The sequence below is a fragment of the Leptosomus discolor genome, chromosome 8 (assembly GCF_034619465.1).
Source record: "Leptosomus discolor isolate bLepDis1 chromosome 8, bLepDis1.hap2, whole genome shotgun sequence".
NCBI classification, from domain to species: Eukaryota; Metazoa; Chordata; class Aves; order Leptosomiformes; family Leptosomidae; genus Leptosomus; species Leptosomus discolor.
Window position 1 is genome coordinate 18,988,014 of NC_141398.1, and position 21,519 is coordinate 19,009,532.

General features: G+C 41.8%; 1 protein-coding gene across 1 annotated transcript in view; it reads right to left on the reverse strand.

The window, feature by feature from the left end:
* Window positions 1–21,519, reverse strand: part of ANKH (ANKH inorganic pyrophosphate transport regulator) — a 103,749-nt gene that overhangs the window by 10,027 nt on the left and 72,203 nt on the right. The window contains exons 5-8 of the mRNA XM_086469279.1: window positions 19,094–19,264; window positions 18,354–18,488; window positions 14,740–14,832; window positions 10,874–10,969 (exon numbers count right to left, since the gene is read on the reverse strand). Of these exons, the coding sequence (XP_086325405.1) occupies window positions 10,874–10,969; window positions 14,740–14,832; window positions 18,354–18,488; window positions 19,094–19,264 (495 nt within the window). The remainder of the gene's footprint in view (window positions 1–10,873; window positions 10,970–14,739; window positions 14,833–18,353; window positions 18,489–19,093; window positions 19,265–21,519) is intronic.

Below are 21,519 nucleotides of genomic sequence, written 5' to 3' on the forward strand. Positions count from 1 at the left end.
GAAGCCCTCATTCCACTATGCAGTCTCTGAAGCAGTTGAACCACATGGAGAATGTTCAACAGGGTTCTTACGAAGGAAGGAGATCCAACTACTCATCCATTTACACAAATAAAGGATTTTGTGGACCAAGAAATCAAAAAGTCTAGGTTTTATCATAAAATTATTACTCCCCATTGATAGGAAATCACATGTGAGTTTAACATGAAAATAATCAAGTGAAAAACTTCTTGCCTTTAAAGACTTGGGTTTTTTTTTTGTTTGTTTTTTTAAGCACAGGGCTACAAACAATCATAAAGTTCTTTGGAAGCTGTGGAGAAATTGCAGGGTATGGTATGACACTAGAAGCCAGCATCATTGGCTTGCTAAGGAAGGTTGCTGCATACCTGCACCACAATGGACCTGGAGAATCCTATCCTATTTTTGCTGTAAATCATGTCAGAGAGCAGTCTTTGCACAGCCACCCCGGTTTTGGCAGTTTTGAGGAGTTTTTGATACACGGCTTTTAAGACAAAAAAAAAAAAAATTATCAGCCCAAACAGAGGTATTGAAGGTTCCTGCAGTCTGATGTTCTGTTGGGATATACCGTGATGACGTGTTTGCGTGTCCTGTAACTCTGAAGCAGGCAGAAAGCAGGTCCTTTTCTTGTGTGGGAAATGTAAGGTTTTCAAGACCAGACTGGACAAAGCGCCAGGGAACCTGCCCTGACCTCTCAGCTGACCCTGCTCTGAGCCAGAAGCTGGGCCTGATGAACTCTCAAGGCCCTTCTGACCAGAATAACCCTGTGATCCTATGAAGCAAAAAGCCCTGGTCTGGGTGCAGCAAAAATGTCAGACTGCAGTCATATTCGAAAGTGGCTTATCACAATGCTGATGACTTGAATCACAGGGACATTCTCTTCTAGCAATTATCCCTCAGGCACATGCAAGTCAGTATAGATTTCTGTGATCTTTGTGTTCTGCAAAGGGTGGTGTAAAGCTGAAAACAGCTGTCATAAAATCTGTCAAGCAGCAGGGGGAGCAAAAGAAACCAGAACCTGCCTGCGGGAAAACTCCCTAACTCCACATTTATCACAGAATCATAGAGCGGTTTGGGTTGGAAGGGACCTTACAGATCACCTAGTCCCAATCCCCCTGCCATGGGCAAGGACACCTTCCACTAGACCAGGTTGCTCAAAGCCCCATCCAGCCTGGCCTTGAACATTTCCAGGGAGGGGTCATCCACAGCTTTGGGGAACCTCTTCCAGTGAGTGTCTCACCACCCCCACAGTAAAGGCTCTTGCCCTGAAATAATTGGTTTCTACAGATCTAAGTCTCCTCTTGCCTCCCCCAGCTTTCCTTATAGATCACAGCGACCCAGCATTACATTCTTCAGAAATAAAGTTAGGTCCAGCAGCTGCACAATACACTGGCTCTCCGACAGCATTAACATGATGCCATACCTGCTTTCCCCCAGCTGCTGCCTAAAATACTTAGGTGGTACTTTTCAGGCTGGGTTATCACTAAATTGAGATAATCATTATATCTTCCCATTGAATTATGCTGGTTTATTTTTTTACAGAAAGCAGGATATTTTATTTGGTACATCTTCACTTTTAAAAAGCTCAAATAAATCAAAGCTGGCAGATTCCTAGGCGCTCTTTGAAAACTGTAGACCTCCTTCACAGCTCAGTCATTTTCTTCTGCAGCCCTTGCTGCTTCCTATTGTGATTTCAGAGTTTGAGCAGAAACATGCTGCAGTGACAATCTTTTACCCTTCCTTTTTTGATTGCTCCAGTCACTCGTGCAGAATAGACCTTTGTGTGAAACCTGAACAATCATGAAGGAGACTTTAGTCTCCACCCCACTGGAACAAAGACAAATACTTTGTTCCAAGAGAAAGGCTCAGTGCAGTACCACAGATGGGACAAGGCCCTCATGAGGATTTTATAAAGTCAGCCTCTGGTGGTCCAGCACCTTCTTGAACAGGCAGGAATGCTTCCACTCGTGTCTGAAATAGTTTTTACTGAAGTGGGAGCTAAACCTGACCTTGAAAAGGTAAAAAGCTTCTTGAACGATTGTCTGCCAATATGTCTTTTTCCAATTGTTATTTCTGTGCCAGCAGCCTGAAGATAAAAAAAAAACCCAATCTGGGAGTTCAGAGGCAGGCAAAATCAAAGCAGTGAAAATAAACTCATCCACTGGATAGGGAGTATTATTCTAAAAGCTGTCTTTGGTGTCCCTATAGTGTATGAGAGTAAAGTCCAAAGAAAGTGGATTTAGTCTTAAAAGTTAATGCCATTTTTTAAATGTGGATATCCTAGGCAGGACTTGTGAAATCTCCTTAATATAATGAGGCTGTAATGAAGCCATGGCTGAAATAAGACTGGGAAATGTGGGGGAAATCTGTTCCTCACTTTTTATTTCCTTTTTTTGTGTACTCATGAGAGATAATGACACTGAATTCGGTCACTCAGGGAATTTGAGATACTGGCACTGTCGGCAGCTGAGTCTGTGTCCTGTGAAAGTGACTGGTTTCTTGCTGTGACATTTCTCCCTGTGGATTTTACTGCCTCTCAGTCCTATTATCCCATGACTCTAATAAAGCCCAGTTGTAACCCTTGATAACAAAGCAATGCAGGGATGTAAAATAAAGACAGGAAAAAAATGAATGAATTGAGCACAAATCCAGTGGCCTTTGCAATGGCTTAAATTTTTGGCTGCTTTTTGACCTGTGACACTGAATGTCACATGTATATAAAGTGGCACCAAAACATGGTTCCTATGCACATTTCCCTTCATTTATCTTTAAATGTGTGAGGAAAAAATACATGGAAGGCTAAAGAGTGCTACACAGTACTTTGATTCCGAAGAAAATGCAGTTCGTACTGTTTCTTACAGCCAACTGCTAGCCGGGCCTAAGCTCTTCTTTGTTATAAAAAGGTATTCCTGAAAGCAAGCAACAAATACCAGGAATGGAGAGATACACTGCAGTAGCTATGCTGGGTCTGAAGCTCTTCAGCACTACACAAGGGGAATTATTCTCACAAGTAGAAAAGGAGATATTCAGGGAAAATCTGCTGTTGAGGAGAGCTGTAAGCATGACCTTGGACAGGGAAAGATGAACTCCTGCTTGAATCTGAATGAACCGGACAATGTACCATAAAGTATGATTGCTTTAAATTTGGTAGAAGGGGAATGAAGATAGCCAGTATTAATCTGCGATTTGATATTGTGTGATGCTTTGACAAATTTCAATTATTATTCAAACTCTAAAGTTCCATAGTCAGACTTAACTTCTTTAAAAAACAAACAAAAAACCACCCACAAAAATCATACAACCTTAGTCAGCCTTAGAAAGCAACAAAGGCTTGCTCTAGTTAACACAGTAACAGAATCGACTTTAAGAAAGTCGGCTGTTAAGTAATCTTCCATTTATAAATTCTAGTGCAGGGGCTGGTAACTGATGTGCTGGAACTACAACACTGCAAAACTCTAGCTCATGTCCCTGGCCACATTTGTTGAAACACAAGCATCTCAAAAACTGTTAAGCATCATTGCCATCAGAAGTCATGTTACCTTTCTGATCTGGAATTCAAATTTTTGATTTCTACAGAGTAACTTAGTCTGTGCAATGTTATAGTCTCACAGATTTCATTGTTTACGTGAAATAAATCAACATGACGAATCCTGTTTTCCATGCTGTGGCTAAGCTCTTTCTTCTAGTAAGGCAGAAATGCTACAGCAGCCAAATCCTCAAGATAGATGAGATTAATGAGGTTTATAACTGGCTGTCATATTGCATTCCCCCTCGCAGGAAAGATGTAGAGTATCTGAAAGGCCAAGGAAGTTAAAGTATGACTTGCCCTTTTCAGACCCTGATGCTATTCCCTTGCCCATGAGTCACAAATTCATGAAAAAATTAGGCTTTGTAAGCTTCAGCCCATTTGTAACTACTTGTTCAGCTGCTGGGCTCACCTGCACTGTCACCGCATAAAGACTACATCTTTTGCTCTCTCTTTAGCATTAAATGCTCTCATATTTCACTACACTCCCCTCCAATCCCTCCCCCTTTCCCAATTCCCAACTTGGCCCTGGTGGGCCATCTTCTCAGTATCTGCTATCAGTCATCTATGTAAGAGTTGAGATGGGCAAGTGGGAAGGCTTCAGCATTGCCTGCAGGTTAGGTGTAAAGCACAGAGAGGAATGCCTACATTAAGGACCTCAGAAATCACTACTTTGTTCCAAAAATGCTTTCTTCAGCTTGTGAACCAAGAATGAGCACTAGCAGTCTGGAATGTAAACAGGTCTCAAAGCTATACAAGTTGTAATAATGGGCTGATTTTCCCTGGTAGCACCCCTCTCTCAACACACAAAGCAAAACTGTGGCATCAGTCACAAGGAAATAGAAACAGTATTTTTTCTTGTTCCCCTTTCCAGCATCTGAATCACTTGAAACCATGGGGATGAGGTGGCAGATGCTTGGCTAAAGGCGTTTTAAGTGAGAGTAAAGGGGAGATAATGGAGTAAAAGCCCTGATAGTCTCTTGCATTGGTCAGAATTTGCAAATCACTTTGCTCTACTCTAGGCTGATCTTTGCCAAACTTAATCAAATGTGTACACGGAAACTTTCTCACTCTGTCTGCTCAGATGCACGAAGCTGAGGACAGAAATTCTAGTATTCCTGTATTTTCTTGATACCTGACAGTCTAATACTGATTTCACAGTAGTAGTGGTAACTGACGTTATTTTCTTTAGCAAAGGGGAAAAAAACTAACTACATTTTTGTGAGAGTATGTTCACATATACTGCTAGTGGCAAATTCAATTTTAAAACACTTCTCTGCATACCCTCTGCCTACAGTGAAGCTGCTTAAGGCATCTAAAAAAATTAAAGCTAATCTCCTGTTAGGTCCTGAATGCAATTTAATGTCTCTCAGCCTTGAAGTAAGACCTTTCAGGTGTTTCATCTCCAAAGATGGAAACAAAACAAAGCACATGATACTTCTGTAGGCATTGCAACTCATTAAGTGCATTCATGGTGGCTAAATGTCAGCCTGCGTGGGACTGCAGACACCAACCAGCTGACACCCAGTGAGAGCTGCATACTGCAGGGAACTGCCGTGCAGCTATTTCACACTATGGACATGCCTCTTCTGCCTTCAAGAGATTTCATCAGTGAAACAGGAACACGTTCCTTGGCATTTCTCAATGTGCAAGCCTAATTCATATTGCCCTGAATGCAAGCTAAGGATACCTAGTAAGACAGCAGTCAGTCTTGCTGCAGAGATGCAAAGAATTCTTTAACTTCTGTCCTTTACCAACAGTTGCTTTATGCCTCATTGTTTAGTGGGACAGCATAGCTGAAAGCATCAAATACATTAGCGTCTTACACATGCAAGAGCTTTACTCAGGATACTTTATCATGTGAAAAATTAACTTATTGGCAAGTGCAGAAAATGATACAAAAGGGCATATTTATTAGACTAGAGACTGAAAATTTGAGAGCAAGCGGGCCTACTGAAAACTGGATTTTCTTTGGTGCCCTTGAGGGGAAAAATCAGCTGCTGGACTGATGGCTGGGAAATAAGATTTGCTGAGTTCAACTGGAAATTAAACAGGTATTGAGCATAAAATGTTTGCATAGCATTGGGGAATACCTCAATAAAGCAATGCTATTGCAATAATATACTGATCAGGCTGGTAGGAATAATCTGTCTTCACTTACAAAGGCTCCAATTTTATCTGCCAGTGCCTACACTTCACTGGCTGGTGAAGCCTTGCTGACCAACACGACAGGAGAGTCAGCAGATGGTATTCACTTGGCAGTCCCTAGTTTGGCATAACCAAATCCAAAGCAGAGCACAAAAGCTTGGGCATCTGGAGTTGCCTTTTAAACAGACAAGGCTTCTCAGCCTGAATGAAACACAGCTGCTTCTCTTCCAGAGCAACTGACTCTAGCTCTTACAGAACTAAGAAATAAGTAGAAAGCAACTACTGAGTCCTATATTCTGTATTTTTAATTCTTTCATATAGGGAATTTTCCCTGTTACACTGGCTTCCTTGTTCTTGATCAGGGTTTTTTTATCTCCTAGGTGCTTGATGATCAGTTACAGAAGATAACCAAGCAGATCAAGACTGGAGATTAGGAAAATGATGGGATGGCTTGCAGTAAACTGTCATCAAATGGAACAAAGATTCTTCTGCTCCTCTTCAGGTCCCATCACAGGGACCCAGCAAAAGAAACCCTGTGACTCTGGAGCCCTCTCTACTGTTTTAAGACTGTGATGGGGTCCCTCTATTGAATCTTGCAAGATCAGTTAAACAGTCTATGGTCCCCAGCAGTCTGTCCCACTTTTCTGCCCGTGGTTGGGGGGAAATAAGAGATGCACAGATAAACATGTTAAACGCTTTAGCTTAAAACTTCTGATCATTATAATACAACATTAAAAAACCCCCCACTTACAATAACTACACTCTGCATATGATTATATACTTACCAGATACATGCTTATAATTACATATACTATACATAAATATGTAAGATGAATATAACTGCCAACTGATGGTAGCTTATGCTGCTGTGCTGCAAGATGTAAGCACTAGAGAGCTGACACAATGTCTGTGTCTGCTCTTCCTAAGGGGCTGGTAACTTCCAGCAAATGAAAGAAACAAGACAGTTGACAATAGTAATTCCTTAAACTATAGATGTTCATCAGCAGGAGCCCTTAGAAATCAAGATGTTCGTTCCCCTGTCAAAGGAACGTGTTCAGATATAACCCTAAGCATTACATTCTATTTACAAAAAATGTACTATTTTATTATAGAATATTAAAAATGGCCTAATATAGAAAGTAATATTTTAAGTATTAGAAATATTTTAAAGCTGTCATTGGACTCTTCAATTACAGACAAATCTGAGTGTAAAGCAGGTGACATTTTGGCAAACTGACCAGCTGTTTGCTCCTAAGTACATTAGATTTAAACTTTCACTGAGATTTAACTCTAATGCAGGTTACCTGGCATTTGAATTTCATTACCACAGCACAACTGATGCAGGTCAATTTGTTTGGCTTGAGTGCCTGAGCCTTCACTTTACTTGAAACTTCATGGCAATGTTTTGGGTCCTTTTTTTTTTTTTTAAATAAAAAAAAAAAAAAGGGGATTTACAGTTTTTACTAGTTTGTCTGTTGTTTGAAACAAGTAAATCTGCAATTTGAAAGCCTTGTGTAAACCACACACACACATGAGTGTAAATGTGAAAGCCTTTCCTCCACTCTACCTTTCAGTCTCCTTTTGGAATAGAAGGAATGAAAAAATCACAGGGCAAACTTGAACATCTGGATTTTGTTTCTGAAGCAGTGTCCACTAATTAAATATAAGATAGCATTCTACACAATTAGTTTCTCCCCTTGATCAGTTTGTTTATCCATGAAAACTGCTACTTTCCCTGTTTGTCTGTAACTACGTGTCCATTAAAAAAAAACAAGGCAAAGCAGCATTGAAATTCCTTTTATAATAGCACTGGTGCTATTATACTTAAAGCTGGAAAGAGCTTTTGAGCTGTTTCTAATAGAATACATGTGAAAACTGAGGAGCTCTCCTGCTGTGCGTTAACTTAGCGAGAGATAGATGAATGTGGCATGGTGTGCACAGCATGTCACCCTTCGCACCTTAAGCCTGTCTTATTGGTAGGGAAAACCTGTTGCAACGCATAGAGCACTCAAGAATATGAAGACACAACTGGCCACACGTCTTTCTGACGCTTTAGTCAACAGGAACCATGCAGCTGACAGGAGCTGGTGTTTGTATCCCTAAAGCACTGTGGTCTGTCCCAGCTGAGGCTGCTTGAGAAGGAAGCTGAACTGAATAGCGCTGTTCACTAACTACTGCTGTAAGAACTGATTGCTCCTTCCCTGGTATAAACAAACAGGTAAGCACAGACTATTCTGGGTCATTTCTAGTAATGGTGAGCTATGGAGCTTTCACGGTGGTTTCTGAGAAATCGCTTTCTCTGATCAGCAAGCTTGTATGCTCCTCATGCAGCGATCTTGCCACACAGAGCCAGCCATGCTTTTATCCCAGTGGCAGGGACTTAAAAGAGGGTGCTCATGGCTCTTGTTAAATAAGACATCACTTGCCTTCCAAGCCAACTCCGAGACATGAACAGACGTCATCGCTCCCAGTCCCCTCAGAGTTAAATGTCGCACCTTCCCTAGTGCTGCTTGCTCAACTGATGGCCTGCTTTCAACTCAGGGCACGCAACTTCACTGACCTGCACAGGGTCTGCACATAGATGTGTGCGTGAGGGCCCGGCTGTGACCGCCATGGGGAGGGGGCAGTAGCAGGTGCAGCAAAGGAGCTTGTGCCTTCCTAAAGGAGCCCTCTGATCATCACTTTCATACAGCAGGCACTAACTAACATGAAATCAGCCTGGAGAGCTTTGCAGCTCAGAGGCAGATGACCAAACGCTGATCACATGGCTGCCAGCAGCTAACACTGGCCAGGGAAAAGGATCTTAACTGACTACAACATCTGTGTCATCACAGAAGACTTAAGGAAGAGCTCAACTGGGAAATGCTGATAAATGTCCAGAAGGGTTAAGAAAATAGTTCAGAAAAAGCTTTGAGACTCAAATAGTATTCTCAGAACAATTTATAATGAGGAAAGCTTTCCCCTTTGTGGGTCTCTAACAACACTGACAGCCTTCAAGGGAGGCTCCGCTGTGGAAAACATAACCTTCACTTGGCACAGCACACAAGAAAAAAACCTCAAGGTGTGTGATGGCAGATAACATGAGAGCTGTGGAAAGCCTCCAGACAACGGCCAATTCGGTGGCCAATTTCCTACGTGCTGTAGGAAATAAGTCAGAGCAAGAGCTACTGGCCTCCAAGCTGCATGAGAGGGAAAAAAAAAAAAAAAAAAAAAAAAAAAAAAAAAAAAAAGAAAGAGTTCTACCTGAAAGCTAGGAAATGAATAGACAAAAGTGATGCCACACTGGCTCAACCAATCCTGTCTTTGATAGTGGCCAGTTGTAGCTGTTTAGGGAAAAAAAATACAGGAAACAGAGCAGAAGAAATCTCCTAATTCAGCTACTGATAGATTGAATTGTATTATTTCACAGTTGAAAATGAAGCAAAGTCCCACTTTCTCAGACTGGGACACGGGGTGGGGATGGTTGCAAATACTGGAAGCTTGTGTACTGTAAGGTTTCCTTTGATGTAAATTAGTTCCCCTTCATGCATAGGCCACGTGCGACTGTCAAAAGGCTCTACACTAAAAAGGAGAGGAAAAATTATGTCAGCCCTCCATTACTCAACAGTTAAGTTTGTGAACATGGGGGAAGAGGGTTACAAAGCAGCTCCATGGAAGAAATATAACACTGGGGATACAGAGAAAGCCTGCCTGGCATATCAACAGATTTAGTTTTAGGACTCTGAGTGTTATATCCTAAAACAATTGCAGCATTTCCCACTTAATTTTCTAGTGTGAGGAAGGACTTTTTTCTTTAAGAAACTTATTTTCTTGGCTTTTGCCCTGCTAGTGCAAATACTGAGGAGCTGTCATGGCCCTGAAGGCACCAGTGGCCCTGACCGCCCCTGCCCAGCCCTCAGGGCTTCCCCCCACCTGCCACGCCCCAGGACCCCATGTCAGCCCCACAGGGCAGTCAGCCTCTGCGCCAGCAGGGCCGGTCTTCAGCTCCCCACAGCCCTGCCCAGCCACGAGCCCTGCCCAGCCAGGCCCAGCTGTGGGCTCACGTCCTGGCCTTGGCCCGTCCCTGTCCCCAGGAAGGTGCCCGATGTCCTGGGGCCACCCCAGTGTCGCCGGCTGCCCTTCTCCTGGCTGGGGGTGGGACGGGCCCTGGGTGCCAGGCCCGGCCGTGACCAACGGCAGCAGTTCTGGCACCTGGCAGGGCCCTGACAGGAGCCAGCCCAGGACTCCTTAGGACGCTGTGCACAGATCTGCTAATGGCTGTCATGGCCAGAGTTATGGTTGCTAATGCAAGTCCATCCCAAGTGGGAACAGGGTGGCTTGACCAGCTCCAAGCACTAATGTAAATCCATTCCATGTAGAAACAGAAGTTGGGTTTACCCCAGTCATCTGCTCCGTTATTTGCCATGATCCCTATCACCTGCATGTGTTTTCTTCCACAACTGCCTGTTTGTTACTAAGACGACATGCAGAAACAGCCTTCTTGGGGAAGATGTACTGTTTGTATGTGTGCAAACTAGTTGTTTTGAAATGTTGCAGGCTCAGCAAAATTTCTCCCTGAATGTCAGCTCCTCGCAATGCTTCCCAGCACAGACAAGGCTTTAGATGCTTTTGTCAGTGTCAGCACTGTCTCCAAGATTGCCCTTTTTAGTTAGTTTTGACAGTGAACAAAACCAACATGCATGAAAGTATCGCCAGCATGGAAGACCAGTGCCATACGAGGTGGCAGGGAACAGCTACTGCAGTTTTGACACGTGCTGCCTTTCTCACCGTTGACAGTAGATGAAGGATGACCAGGGACAGGCTGCCATCCCACTGCATATGAGCCAAACGTGGTTTTTCATTTCCCTGACATGCTGGTTAACAGAAGTTTTGTTCATTAACAAAAAAAAAAATAAAAGCAGATCTCTGATATCTACTTGCATGTGTAGGCTGACTTGAAATGATAAGTAGTGAGAATTAAACAAAGTAACTCTAGCCCTTGAGATACCTAGCCTGAGTTAATGATAGCTGATTTTCTTTGTACTCCAGTACTATGATCACAGTCCCTCCTCCAGATAAAAGCAACAGAGCTTCATGAGAAAAGACAACTCACCTTTCTTGAGCTGCTAGTAATTTTAGCATTAAGTTGAGGAGATAATTTTCTGGTTCAGATGAAAGCCAGAGAGTTGAACAAAGATTTCTTACCGTTAAGGACAATGCCATGCAAACAAAAGTGAACTTCTTGATATGTGTCGCTGTGACAGTGCTGTTGGTGTTCACCAATTTATTGCTGGGGTTATTCTAGAGAAAGAGAAAGAGATAACGAGCATTAGCTTGGCTCCAGACTACTGGGAGGCTAATGGTACCAGGGTCATGTGTTGGACCTGACTGTCTGTGCTCATGCATGTCTGCCTTTGCTTGTTTGCTTTTTAACCTAGAGCTTTCCGAGTACCACCACAGAATATTTTCCGCTTAAACTGACAGCAACTGCTCCTGTGGTCACTGAGGGCTGAGTAATCTCCTTAATCTTCTAAGAAATAAGTCCTATTGAAGAAATTGAAAAAAAAAAAAATGAAAAAGGGTGGTAGTTCTTTATAAGGAAACTCCACATGACTTTTTTTTTTTTTTACCTTAAAGTTTGTAGCATGTTTTCACAGGAAAAATAGAATTTCATTCCCTTTTACCACAGAGTGGTACCAAATCCATACACCAATGCAAGCACCCTTACTGATCCAATTAGACAAGTAGGTAATATAAACAAAGCTCCTGGAACAGCTGGCTCCATTAATGCAGTTTAATGAACAGAACATAATTAGGGCTATTAGATGTTACACTCAAACATGGGCTCCGCACTCACATGGCAGTGAAGTTTTATTTAAAATAACAAGAAAAGCTCTCTTCCAAATGTCTAATATAACAAATGAAGCTGAAGATTTAAAGTTGCCCTTGGGGAACACAAAAACAAACTAAATGCTCCATGAAAGCAGAGGATGCCTATCAAAAGCAGGAGACCATTAGGAGCCCTGTAGCAATAGGCTGTTGGGTCATCTATTGCATTTACCCTGGAGCTGTTTGAAATACCCAAGAATGTGCCCCACACTGTCAGCCTCCTTTACTGAAGTCACTCGTAAAAGAAAAAGAAACTTATGCAAACATATCTTGGGAGTGGACAAACCGAACGTGAGCTCTGTGAAGGGCACATAATTTCACACACATTCAAGTAGTTGACAGAATTTTGCAATTTAAAACTTTTGTGGTGATCAGCACAGCAATGGCACCTGGACCCCACGCTCCTGCCTAAATGTCTGCTTGGAAGTTTGGGTGAAGGAAGATGCACGTAGGCAACCCAACCCTAAAGCAGGAAGCTACTCCCACATTTGCCCTTTTGGGAAACAGGTTATGAAAACTCTGTAAACATTTTTTTCATGCATCTATTCTTATTTCTTGTGTTTCTGAAGAAATACTTCGTTACCGTTAGCTTTTCATATATGTGAGGATAGGCCTTCCCTACATTGCTCACCACTGTTTAAATGAACTCTGCTGCATGGCTCAACTTTCTAACAAGGCTAAAATAACAGAGGAAGGAAAGCACACCCAAATCCAGCCACCCAAAAGGTCTGCGAAGAAAAAGGACTCTCGTTCGTTCCTACCTCACTGCTGCTAACTCTGCCCTTGCTCTACCTCTTGACCATGTACTCTATTCCTATCTCTTGCACACTATTTAGTTCTTGGATCAAAACACTAGGCAGATTATGGAGCAAAAAGAGTATCCACTCTCATCTATTAGTCAGATAAACAGCGTTCCCACGGCCTCTCACAGGCGATGTTGTAGCTCCGAATAAGACTGCACAGTCCACTACGAGTAATGGCATTATCACCATATAAAACAGCAAACAGAGCACAGAACTACGATATACCTTTTTTTTTTTTTTTCCCAGAAAATCAGTAGTAACCCTTAACCTGAGTGTAACTGCTAGGCCATAAGGTTGCTCTGGACAGAATCTCATAAAAGACTGAAGCAGGACCCTGCATCTCTCTTACAGATGTGACAGAGATAACGATTTCCCTGTGAAGACAAGAATCTGACTCTCAAGTAGAGACACTAAGCAGGGGCATACTATCTGGACCCCAAATCCCATCAGTCACTTAAGGCAATGCAGTGTGCTTCTGATGGCCACCAGCACTGCCAGCTTTCTGAGTAACTCACAAAAAATAAAATAAAATAAATGGGAGTTTGCATGCATGCAAACTGCTTTGCATCTGAAAATCAGATGGAGGTTTTATAGAGTCCAGAAATAAAAAGTGCTTCTATCTGGATTCTTCTGAGCAAGCCTTAGCTTAAGAAAACAAAGCTTTTGAGGGGCACAGTGACATGCAAATGATGTGTGACTTGAGGGTAAAGCAATTCTCACAACAACCAAAAAAACCCCACTGTAGGTTTCTGGTTTGGTATTTATTACCTGAAAGGTACAGTGGAGACATTTACACACATGGTTGCCAGGATGAGATACCCCTTATACTGCTGCTACCTCACTTCGCATGTTTTATGCCAAACTGCTCTTAAAAAACGCAACTAAAATCCCCATTATATACTTTTTCAACAATTAGATAAACTGTACCTACCTGTTCCTTACCCTAGCTTTTTCTTCCTCACATTTGTTTCACAAGAGCTCTATGACACACCTTTTAACTGAAATAAACAGACAATATCATGCTCTAATCCTGTCACCGCTAAAGTTGTCAGCATGTCTTCCACCAACTAAATGAGACCTGAATTTAGGAGTCTTAATTGCTGTTAATTTTGCTTGGCAATAGTGCATTTGATTGTGGCTCATAACAGATGAGGTTAGCAGGCCCTGCGTTTCCTGTCCCAAACCATTTTTATCTTGCAGTTTATTGGTTTTGCATCTGCAGTTCCTTTCAGCAGCACGACCTCTGAAAAAGCCTGCATGCTGTATTTTATCTAACAGGGCAATTTAGCTGCACACAGACAGGTTAGGAAGTTATGAGTGATTTGACTTTAGTTTGGTTTTAATTTCTCCTTGGAAATACAGTGGATCATATCAAACAAGGCTTGCTTCAGTTAAGTACATCCCAGAGCAAGCAAACATTTTTTCACCGGTATTTGGAACCAGAAAGTTCAGTTACTAATTGGTAAAAAAAGGGAAGGGCAGGATCTGGCATTTGAATTAAGAGTGTCACAGGACATGATGTGTTCTTCGCACAACATTTGGGCTAGTGAGTACCAGTTTAAAACACAGGAAGAAGAGAGTCAAAACAAAATTAATTTTGATTATATATTTACTCCGTGCTCAGTTCCAGGAGCAGTCCTTGCATTCTATTGTAATTACATGATTTACCAACAGAAATCTTCATAGTCTTGGTCACCTAAGTCAGTACTACCAAAATAACGTACGTCATCTATGTTACTGTCAGTCTTTGAAACAACCTTTGCTAAATATTAACATATGCACACAAACCCAAACTCATTTGGGAGATACCACAGAATCTGCAGAGACATGAGCTTGCTCACTCACTGAGGACTTTGTGAGAAATCACTTCATTAGCTAAGTAGCTATATTATAGTGAGTAAGTGAGGATTTTTTTAATCCTTAAAGATACAGCACCTATCTATTCAAAAAGTAGCTTAATACCTTGTAACATAGAGCTAAGGTTAAAATCACGTATCGGACAATAGCTTGAAGCAACCAAAACCCAATTCATTTTAACTAGGCTTTTAAGAAAACCTTATCAGTGAGACAAAGAACATTTTAACTAGTATTTTAAGAAAACCTTATCAGTGACACAAGGAACATCTTTTGATAGGCATCAAAAACAAAGGTAAAGAGAAGGAAGACAATAGATGGCCATTAATACAGCACTATTTAATCTTTGGTTGGTTTCTTTTTTAAAGAATCCGTTACACTTGATTATGGAACCATGAACTAACTTTCTTCATATTTGTTTGGCAGAAATTCCTCTGATGTGACTGAAACTACACCTAAATTAAAATATTGTAACAAAAAGAGGAGGATCATGCATGTGAAACCACGCCTAACACGGGCACTCACCTTGTCAAAAGCAGGGTATACTGCTCTAATCTCAGTCAGCCAGCCATACGGCATGTGTCCCACAGGATATGTAGCTGTCAGAATTGCCACTGCCTATGAAGAGAGACAAGGAAACACGAACTTCAAATCTTTGAACAGAACAGAACTAACATAGGGTGCCACTGCCCACCAATATCACCACATTGACTTTTGACACAGTGAGAAACCAGGCAGGCAACTGGAAGCTCTTTGTTTCAGAAAGACCATTACAGCGGCCATCATTTGGCCTGGTGTTTTAAGCTTACAAAACCTTTCGTGCCATGAAGCTAGGCTACGCAGCTTTGTCATTTCACCATCACTCAGATACTTTGCGATAACAGTTAACTTGACCTGGTGCCTGCCCCTCAGGCAGGCGAATAACTCTCTCCCACATTGCTCCTGAGTTATTGTACCTACAGATACCTGAGTAGCAGAATGCCTTACAGCTCATGGTAGCTTTGGATCATGTTTCATAATTTTAATTCATATACCTTTTACTTAGTTATTCATAATTAAAGCAGCATTAAGACAGATAGACTACAAAACAGCAGACCTCAGTGGCTGACTGACTTTGGACATCTAACTGACCTCTCTGGGGCAGAAGGCACTTCTGAGAAAAAAAAGCAACCCCTCCCCACCTTGATGTTCATCAACAAAAACCAGATAAAAGTAACTCTAGATGACCATTTTTATCATGAGAAACAACTCGCTGCCTGCAATTTAAAACTAGGCCCTTTTGCACTTCCTTGTGAAAGTGCACAGTCCAAGTACAGTCCAAGAGGTACATCAGAGACATATACCCCCCTACATATTAACGTATGAAAGATGTTGCTGATGTTTCTAATTTCTGAAGAAGTCCAAATACATGTACTGCATGTCTTTCATGTAGCGAGGGTGTTCATGGAGCTCTTCCTGCAGCTGCTTGGCAATCCACTGTCACCCCAAGTTTTCTAGTCCTCAGAGCCAAAGTATGCATCTGTACCAATAACTGCCTGGCTCTCTTAATTCCGGAAATTGAAGTGTTCGACTGCCTTTTGCTTGCAGGTTCAGATCTTTTACAATCTGCCTAAATTCAGATTCATCTCACATCTGGCAATTGTAGCATTAAGAAAAACCTTTTTTAACTACTGCTGTCTCTGTTCCACTCCTAAAATTTCTTGGTTATCTGAGCCCATTTTCCCGTTATAAACGTAACTGCTTTCCTTGTTTGGTTAAAAGATCTATACAAATACAGGACCATGTAGCAAGCTAATTTGTTCCCTGTGCTGTTTAAAAACACCAGGGAAAGTAGTGATATTCACAGAGAAGAAGAGAAGGGGATAGATTCTTTCCTGCTAATAATAATGTTTAATGTTCTTTGAAAAGGAAGTTGGTTCAAAGAAAACAAACTGGAATTCTAAGACAGCATCCTTTTTAATTGCACTCCCCCCCTCATTATTGTATTTTCAGCAGAATTTCCATCTGCATGAAACCTAACTAGGTTAAATCAAATAAGGAAATGTCTATGTTTAGCCTGTACCCAGGGCTAAACAGTAACAGCTGCTCTATCACCCGATGAACCCCCAACAGCCAGGGAGGGGAATCAGGGAAAAAAAAGAGAGCAGACTCACAGATAGAAGTACAACAAATTTAACAAAAACACCACCAACACCACCAGAGATCTACTTAGCCAAAAGAATATGCTCTTGTCACAGTCTACTGGAGAGCAGTCCTCAGCAGAAGCCAGAGGAGGAACAGAAAAGACCCCAGTATAAACCCCACATGAGCTCCCCTTCCTCAGCAAACCTTCCCCCTTTATAACGCCCAGGCCATGATGGGACGGGCTACACCTGTACCTCATTCAAGTCAGCTGCCCTGGCTGACTTGAAACTGCCTAGCACGGCTGGCCTATGACTCTACCCCAGCCAAACCAGGACAGGAATATAAAAGATATTTTGCTTATTTTCATGAAGTCCAAAAAGACTGCAAAGACACAGTAACTGTAAAAAAAAAAAAAAAAAAAAAAAAAAAAAAAGTACTTCACTACCACATTTTGTATGCTAGATTCCACTTGGATTAAAATATTGAAGTTTTTAACAGTGATTTTTCTTCCAACATTTTTCTTCAATTGGTGGGATCCCAAAACATGTGCATGAAACCCTTCCTAAACGTCTAGAACCTTGTATTTGACAAGTGAAAAAGTCCCCCATCAAAGCCAACACAAAAAAACCCCATCCCAATCACTATAACCATGCTGGCAGTCCAAATGGAAGCAGTGGGAGTTGGCCAATGCAAGTGGACTTGCTGTCCTCATGAATGTGCTACAGCCTAGTCCTTCACAGGGATATCCTGTCCACACTGATATTATTGAACAGGGGACCTATAAAACTCCTGTGTACACTGATGGTCCAGAACTGATGTTATCTGTGTTGCCAGCACCTCTCTTTTCAGAGGCAATTATTTCAGAAATCAGAGAAAGCTGAGATGTGACCATTACTTTTAGTGTAAAAAGGCCAGCAAACCACCAGCTATGACACGTATTTGGAGTCATTCTAATAATAGCAACAAAATGCAATTGGCTAGCCATGAAATGTGATGCATCTAAAATCACAAGTCACCAAGAAATGCAAAACTGATCTCTGCTAACCTATTCTGGCTCCCCTTGTACTGAGACTGCTATTAAGATGCTATTAACTAGTAACTGCTATTATTAAATCCCTGATTTATGCATGTGAAACATAACAGCATTATGTTTCCTAAATTCCTTCCCCTCAGATGTTTATTTGCAGTCACTGGCAACTCCTGAATGAGTGAAATACACAGTATCACATATGACAAATTAGCAGTGCTGGGAGAACATTTGTTAGGCATCAGCTGTTTGAATTTTCCTTTCCACTTAGTATCTTACAGCTTTGTTTTTCCTATAGAAAAAGCATAAGAGATTTGCTAGTGACTACATGAATCTAGACATCCTCCCACTGAAACTGGCAGCAAAGGTTCCCCAGACTTCTTAAGAGAATAGGTCAGCTTATGGTGAGCATTGGTGAAGGCTCTGCATTACAATCACAAGCATGCCGCCCATCAGCTGTAGGAGACTATTGGAGTAATCTGAAATCCCTCAAGAGAAACAGGGTGCATTTCATATTCTAGCAAGGAGACAGGGGTTTTTTAATGTGCTTCCTTACATCTCTACCCTATTCTGTGTGATGCACTGACTGCTAACGGTAGTTTCACATCAGTTTGCACAGCCATAAATGTACATGACAGGAAAAACAGCGGAACATGGGACTGCTGACAACTGGCCTAAAATCTCTGGGATCTGAATGCTCCAGAGCATATGTACCTATGTGTAGAGCATGAAAATCTCATGAAAAAAACGCAGGAACTGTTCAGTGAAAAAAATTCTACTGGTCTTGTTGAGGGTGAGGACCCACTAGGCCTGGCAGAAATGCTCATGGTAAGAGTCCAAGCAGTCTTCTTTTCAAGCATAAAGACAGCACTAAAGAGAAATGTACTTAAAGACAATTTTTTCTTGTCAGCATGGCTGAGAAGAGAGACACACAGCTAACTCCATGCAAATGATAATTTGCAGTAATGGAGAGCACTGACTTTCTTACCTCTGTGGCTGCAGAACTGCCACCTAGGTCCCGGGAGACAAAAAGGTTGACAATGGGCCTACTTATTCGCTGAGTTGCCAAAATTAATGCCAAAGGCCACCAGAAACTCAGCATCTTCCTTATTGTAGCCTCTCCCTGCAACACATAGGAAAAAACAAAGAAGAAGTGGGTTTGGAAAAAAACATGCAGAACTGAAACGAAAACACAGAGAAAGGATTTTCACTTTCCCACACACTGGCAGTTTTGTACATTAATTTCAATAGTTTTCAACATGAGGAGCCTAAAATATTTTTACTCACGCTAGTAATACTGATTCAAAAGAAGCAGTGTCATGGTTCTCAATAAATAATGTATAAGGTACCTATCTGCATAACTTGCTCTGGCTACCAGACAAAGATATGTGAAAACCAATATGACATTTGAGGAAAAAGAGGAATTTTGGGACCGTCTTCTCTGTGAAATAAGGTGTCCACTTAGTTCATGCTGTGCTGTCTTATAGCTCAGTACAGAGCTCGGTATAGAGGTGCTCAGTAGACAGCACATCCATACCATGGGAAGCATTGCCTCACGTGTACTGCTGCTGGAACAGTTTTTTACCATGCCTCTTTTAGTGAAAATGTTTTTTCCTGCAGGACAGAGAGAGCCAGCCCCTCATGCGCAGTGGTTTAATACAGTATTATAACTCAAAAAGAAAGTTTAAAATTATTGAATTTCAAAAAGTACAAAGTATTAAGACATACCCCCATTTCAGGCCCACTTCTATCAGGAATGACATCATGTATGTTCCTGTAGTATCCGAGGCATAACGTGGTACATCGGACAAGTGCTCCCATGTATAAGGACAAGATTGGGATCAAGAGAGGCTCCCTGCACTCCAAGTGACTGTGAAGCAAAATGGCTACAAAAACAACCTGCAGGGCAAACAAATAAATGATTAGTATTTTGCCTGTGTGTTTCTTTAGGGTCAGCATATTTCCTGTCTGACTCCAAACTAGTCCATCCGAACCAACAACCATGTGTGATTACAGTATCTATCTGACTTCAAACTTGTGGCATTTGAAACTTCAGTTAGGACTCCTCCTGCATTTGGTCATATAAATGAGAAGAACAAGAGTTAACATCATACAGAAGCTCTGTTAAACAGTACTTGAAGGTATGGGCAGGTGTCAGACTAGGAGCCATAAATAGAAGAAGGTTAGCATGAAAGTCTGGCAAGGTCTGCCAGCAAGCATGTGGCTGAATGTCACCCTTCCCAGGAGAACGTGCTATTCTGACATACACTGAGGTTGGACACATGCTTCTAGGGTCAGCTTCTAAGCCCAATTTTTTTTGGGGGTGTGGGGGGGGTGTGGGGTGTGAGCAGTGGCAATGAAAAAGCCAGATGTTGTAAGGCATTCACTTCCACATTTAGAAGCAGAAGTCTAATGTCATCCTAATTTTCTACTTTTCTGAGTGAAATTTCAGTATTTCACCATTCTCTTTTCAGCTGAGTGCCACATTGATATAAATGAAATGGAAACTTTTGGGTAATGAACAGCTTATAATTCAGTTTCTAAGATTAACTGCTCAATCCAGAAAATGAAAAGGAATTGATTAATATGATACCATTCTCTTTGTTAAGTACAGAGCTGATGGCATGCCTGTTAAATCCCGAATGTCCCTGGATGGAGGGCACAACTGGAAAGCCAACTGTGTTTGGTGCTGTGAACAGCAGAATCAAGGACAACCCCACCGGGACGTACTTGCATTCAAGTGAGTTACAAGAAATACAAAACACATTGTTCAGGGGCAGGTTCTTTCCTTCATTGCTAGAGCTCAAGAAATACTTAAGAAAAATCACACTGTGCAAATGTTTATTAGGCCACACTGTTTATGAGCATTTGCAAAACTGGTCTTTCGAACCCTATAAAAGAATTGGTTTTCAGCAAACAGAAGCAAAGTCAGTCACAAAAGTGTGTATAAGAAGCTACCCAAGGAGAATTAGCTACTGCCTGTGCACCTATTGCTTGTGTAGGGAGCAGACCTAGGTCTAGAGAGTTCCAGGGTATGGAGAGGCACAACTTCTGGTCTTACAGATTTGCTCTTGCTCTGTGTAGTATTTTGTTGAGATAAGATGCCAGGTGTCTTACTCTTCACAACCCTGGCATCCCACTCACCAACCATTGTGGAAAGGGCATGTGTACCACTGCCAAAATAGGAATGTGTTTCTGTATTTAGCTGTATATGACACGAAATGCATGCAGGGTCAGCAAACTTTGTAGGTCACATCAGAACAAGAGCAGATCCTGAGGGTTAAGATCATTCACAGTAATTGGTATTATCTTCAGGGATTTAGTCCAGTACTGTAGAGGGGCAGACCTGCCCAACATAGAATAGCAGCTGACTCAATGGTTCAACCTGGTTTATGGTTTGCTCATATTTAGTGGGAAGAAAATGCTATGGAAAATTGAACTAAGTGCTGTTGACTTCATATTTCCTTTGATGTTGTACTGTCATTGTCCTCTTTATTACCTGGCCATTACACCATTCATCTAGTAATGGCGCAGTTTTACTGTTTTACAGGTGCTAGGACTCGTCATTTCATCATTATTACTCTCCATTTTATATATGCTTTAAAAAGAGAGTGGTATATTGCTTCTCAAATGCTACAACACTGGCCATCAGAAATATATACGAATGTTGTTTTTTAAGTGTGTCTAGTACAAAGCAACAGGATAGTTAACACCTCCCTCGCAAATGAAAGTTCAAATCACATTTGGTCTTCTCTGCATCACCCAGGGGCTATCACCACAGATCCCTTCTACTGCAGTTCTGAGCCCTCACCTTTTGGACCAGTGACAAGAACAGTGCCATGCTGGCTCTCAGAAGATGGCTTACACTACTGCATTTCAGCAGTAGGTAGACAGCATGTGCAAACCTGGCAAATGAACTGGAGAACGAAGCCTTAACTTCCCCACCTGCAAGCCCCACTCAGGATTTCAGTGCAACTGTGCGAAGCGTGGGGAGAATGCATGCGGGGGAGAATGCATGCAAGGGACTCACTTTGAAAGCACTCTGTCAGCCTCAGGATTGGTAGCAGCCATTGCTCTCTTTGCCTGACCTTTCTTTTTCCCAGATGTACACATGTATATACAACTTGTTTCTCAGCCATTCTAAACAGGGTTGT